Source organism: Equus asinus, chromosome 26 (assembly GCF_041296235.1).
Source record: "Equus asinus isolate D_3611 breed Donkey chromosome 26, EquAss-T2T_v2, whole genome shotgun sequence".
In the NCBI taxonomy this organism is placed as follows: Eukaryota; Metazoa; Chordata; class Mammalia; order Perissodactyla; family Equidae; genus Equus; species Equus asinus.
Window position 1 is genome coordinate 36,683,610 of NC_091815.1, and position 5,304 is coordinate 36,688,913.

General features: G+C 42.1%; 1 protein-coding gene across 1 annotated transcript; it reads left to right on the top strand.

Annotated features, from left to right (window-relative positions):
- Positions 1-293: 293 nt before the first annotated feature.
- Positions 294-1,310, top strand: LOC106822645 (vomeronasal type-1 receptor 4-like). The gene has a single exon (XM_014827927.3). The coding sequence runs from the start codon at positions 294-296 to the stop codon at positions 1,308-1,310; it is 1,017 nt and encodes a 338-aa protein (XP_014683413.3).
- The last annotated feature ends 3,994 nt before the right edge of the window (positions 1,311-5,304 follow it).

The window sequence follows — 5,304 nt, forward strand, 5'->3', positions numbered from 1 at the left end:
GATGAGCAATCAATTCAGTGTTAATTTGTTTCATGATGTGGGTAGTATCAAGCTTTTTTCTTTTATCCAATATTGCTAACAAATTTCAGCTTATACTCCAAACTATGTATTATACTTTGTGTCCATTTGCTCTCACTTCTCATTACTTCCCCCAGGAAAACACCACTTCATCTGTAGCATGGACTTTTGCCTGAAATATATCGGTTAACTCTCCATCTCTTTCTGTCTTATGAAGTCTTGACAATTCAACAGGAGCACACAAGTCAAGTTACTTTTGGTGTCAAAAATCTTCCATGTATCTTTTGGCTCAGAGGAATGACTGTTCCTATAACTTGAAGGAAAACGTGTTGAATGACAGAATAGAATCCAGTAACATGACAATAGGAATAATTGGCTTGTCACAGACTGTAATGGGAATACTGGGCAACTTCTGTCTGCTTTACCATTACCTCCTCCATGGTCACACTAAAGGCAGGTTGAGGGCCACAGATCTGATTCTCAAGCACCTGACTATATCTAACTCCTTGATCATTCTCTCTGAAGGAGTCCCCCAAACAGTCGTGGCATTTGGGTTGAAACATTTTTTCAATTATTTTTGGTGCAAACTTCTTATGTATGTTCAGAGAGTTGGCAGGAGTGTATCCATCTGCATGACTTGCCTCTTGAGAGTGTTCCAGACCATCATGATCAGCCCCATGAACTCCTGTTGGAAGGATCTTAAACTCAAAGCCCCAAAGTACATCGGCTTTTCAGTTTCCCTTTGCTGGATCCTCTACATGGTTGTAAATGTAATTGTTCCAATGTATGAGTTGTACATGTTCGGAAAAGGGAGTGTGGAAAACATTGTAAAGAAAAGATATTTTGAATACTGTTCTGCGAATGAGCAGAAGAAAATCAATGGCCTAATATATGTAGCATTAATAGTATTCCCTGAAGTTTCCTTTACCATGATCATAATCTGGACAAGTGGTTCCATGGTTTTCATCCTGTACAGGCACAAGCAGCATGTCCAACACATTCACAAGAATAACACTTCCCACAGATCCTCCCCTGAGTCTAGAGCCACATTAAGCATTCTTATTCTGGTGAGCTCTTTTCTATCTTTTCAGACCCTCTCCTCCACCTTTCACCTTTGTATTGCTTTAACTGATCATCCCAATTGGTGGTTGGTGAATGCTACTCACCTAATTTCTGTGTGTTTTCCAACTGTCAGCCCCTTTCTGCTCATGAGTTCTGACTCTACTTTATCTAGGCTCTGCTTTGCATGGATAAGGAACACAAAATTTCCTAATCTTATCACAAAAATATAAATTGTATGTTATTGTACAATGTTCAGTTGTTTATTCACTAATCCTGCTCAAAAAGTCAAAAGAAAGTGTAAGGACAAGCCACATGTCCTTCTAAAGAAGACCCTAATGAATACTGTTGTTTCATCAGCTGGTTCAATATGGAAGATATATGGGCACACGGGTGGTGAATAAAACAGCTTTGAATCATTTGGATGATTAGTATCCTGTTGAGTGTAGTCTTGATCCAATGCTGCTTGAGGCAAATTGAAGGAATTTGGGCCTAGCCTCTGAATGAGACAAATCGGAGTGCTTGACCAAGTGGTAGATTTATGGGAATATTAGGCAGAGAAAATACAGTTAGGAAATGAGTGTTGCATATTGTTGGAAGACAATAGTCTATGGGTTTCCTAAGTGTATGCATGTACAACATGCCTTTCCATTAAGTAGCATGGGCAGTTTTTATTCTGAATTGTAGGTCTTAGATGTTTGGGAAATGGGACATGTTCAGACACCCCAACTGTAAGCTATTTCTCTTGCACTGCCTTGACCCAGGAAACCCCAATAAAGGCTCTGGCCTAGGCTTTCCCATCTCTTCTGCTTCTGCCTTCTGACAAAAACATCATGCTTTCCCTGTGTCCCTGTATGTCTTGATTTGACCCTATTCCTGGGAAAAGTAACTCATAAAACTCATCTTTTAGGAGCATTACTCTCTCTGTGTTCTCACTCGATCAACTTTGTAAGTTAAGTCACAGTTAGAAAACATGGTCAAAGGCAGTAAATAGGAATCTCGTTTACATGTGGCAAAGACAGAAGCAAGGGGATTTTATAGAAGAATGAGGAGAATCCCCTTTTTTGAGAGAGACTAGTAATTTTATATTCTAAAACCATCTGGAACTAGGATACAAGGTCCAAATATTTAAAACTATAATGCAAAGACTCACACATGTGCAGTGCTTTATATTGACCAAGTGACTACAGGTGGAATCATCCAAGGGACCCCAATATTCCCTTCAGGATTGCAGGTAACATGCCATCTAAATAAAAGATTCTGAGAATTAGGGAAGTTACCAATATGTTCACAATCATGACCAGAAACGTCTCTTTACCAAACCAACCACTTGACCTCCAATTACCTCTCAACAGATCGCCTAGAGGAGAAAACCTTTGGCTGACTCCAGTATCCTTTTATTCCCATGCATGGGAAGATTACAATATAGAAGAAATAACCCAGATTCTCTTTCCTTCCTATGACTTCCCTCCAAGGGTTTTGCTATCTGAGGGATAATCTTCCCATAGTTGACATCTTCAGAGACCAGTGATCTGGATCTCCATAGAATGGAAAGATTAAGGGTCACCCTTCAAGTTCCCAGTATGGAGCAGACAGAAAGACACCTCTTGTATCAGCTTGCTAGAGCTACTGTAACAAAATATCACACATTGAGTGGGTTAAACAACAGACTTCATTTTCTCACATTTCTGGTGGCTAGAAGTCCCAGATCAAGGTGTGGACAAGTTTGGTTTCTTTTGACGTCACTCTCCTTGGTTTGCAGATGGCACCCTTCCTGCTATGTCCTTCATGGTCTTCCCTCTGTGCCCACACAGGTCTAGTATATCTCTGTTCAAATTCCTTCCTTCTGCTTATTATACAAACAGCCGTATTTGTTAAATCTCACCTTATTGGCCTAATTTTAAATTATTCATGTTTTTAAAAGGCTTATCTACAAATACAGTCACATTCTGAAATACTGGGCTTAAGACTTCAAAATACGTAATTTTATGGGTGGGGGGGGATTGAGCCTATAACATTCAGCCCTCTGAATCCCCAAAATTCATGTCCTCCTATGAAAGATACATTTGCCATGTGGGAGGGTGTTGAGCTAGAGGTGTAGGCTCTGAACTCACCTCCTCCCAGAAACACAACTTAGTTACAACTATTTTTGGAACATTTCCCTCTGAGAAAGGACTGGAAATTGGATAAAAAGAAAACTCACATAAGGAACAGTCTTGACTGAGGCAGAAAAAAATTGAAATTCCTGTCTGGAGAGAAAACAGAAAACTTTGTGATCCATGGAGCTTCACGACCAGCTACCCAGGAGCAATCCTTGGGTGCACAGCCTTCCCTGGAGAAGCAGGGGAACTTAGCATGGGAGTGTTGCTGTTATAAACATCCTTTACACTCAGCACAATTGAGACAATCTCATAATATGTGGCTTTGCTGGCTATTAACTACAATGAGGAATATCACTAGAAAAGCAATTGGACATAAATGGAAAAAAAGCCAGCCCTTAAAGCATCCACAAACAAATTCACTCATTTTGGATAGCAACCTAAAAATCACCAGAAGGAAAGGTGCACAGACCTTTGGTGAAAAGAGACTCACCTGATAGGTTCTTGGTGCATCTCAGTGAGAGGTGTGACCTCTCCAGGCACTGAAAAATTGGTGGCAGCCATTATTGTGACCTAGTACAGGCATGCTGACACAGACACCGGCAGACACCGTTGGAGTTCTTCCCCTGGCCTGGTAGCCCAGGGTCTGCTCTGCCCATTAGAGTGCCAACTTAATCCATTTCAGCCAGGACAGGCAGTGTGCCCTAGGGATGGGCCACCCAACAGCAAGCCCTCAGGAAGCTTTTTGGCCTACATAGACTGGGTGTCAGGATCCTCTGCAGGCAGGGGAGTGGGTCTGCCTCTGTGGGGCTGGGCTGTGTGAAGAGCACGTGGAGAGTGTGGGACATTGGTGGAGTGTGTGGGGGTCTCAGCAGTGGGGTGACTGGGTCTGGTCCAGGGGGTCAGGAAGAGTACACAGGACAGGAGTCTGTTGACAGTGGTTGTGGATCTATGGGCTGTAGAGCTGATCAAGAACAGAAGACCTGTGCTTCACAAAGAGCCACATAGGGGATTGGCCCCACCTTCCAGAGCCTGAAATACTCGGGTAGTCCAATGCCTGAGGCCAGCCCAATTCAGTTGCAATCCTGAGAGCATGGACAACAACATTGCATGCCAGAGGCCTACAGCAATTGTAAACCCCTGAGTCTCACAACAACTCATGCTGGAGCCTACTCACTTAAGAGAAAAACTACAACAGGAATATGCTATGAGACTTTGCAGCCAACTGTACTGGGGCTCCCTAAACACAATAAACTGACTGAGGGGTCCATAGCAGCAACACACAGCTGAGCACTACAACCAGCCTGCCACAGGGACCCCCTAGATTCCCTGGGAAGCTTAAGTAAGAGCAATCCTGAAACAGCAGAAGGATACAAGTAGCCAACACAGGGGGCCACTCCAAGAACACTTCAACCTGGTGATGAGAGGGAAGTACGTTGCTGGGTCTCAAAAGGTGTCTCCTACATAAAGCCACTTCTCCACAATCAGAAGACATAGCTGACCCACCTAATACATAGACAGAAGCACAGAGAAACAGGCAAAATGGGGAGTCAAAGGAATACATTCCAAGCACGGGAACAGGACAAACCCTCAGAAAAAGAACTAAATGAAACAGAAATAAACAATATACCCAAGAAAGTGTTCAAGTAAAAGCTCATAAGGATGCTCACTGATTTTGGAAGATGAATACGTGATGAACACAGTGAGAACGTCAACAAAGAATTGGAAAATACAAATAAGAATCAATCAGCAATGAAGAATACAACACTAGAAATGAAAAATTCAGTAGAGGGTCTCAATAGCAGAGTAGGTGACATGGAAGAACACATCAGCATGTTGGATGGAAGACTAGAGGAAATCACCCAAGCTGAAGTGATAAAAGGAAAAGGAATTAAAAAGAACAAGAGTGATCTAAGGGAACTCTGAGACAACATCAAGCACATTAACTTTCATTTTATATGTGTGTCAGAAGGAGAAGAGAGAGACAAAGGCATAGAGAATCTATTTGAATAAATAATAGCTAAAAAATTTCCTAACCTAAAGAAGGAAATAGACATCCTAGTACAGGAAGCACAGAGAGCACCAAACAAGATAAATCCAAAGAGGCCCATACCAAGACACATTATAA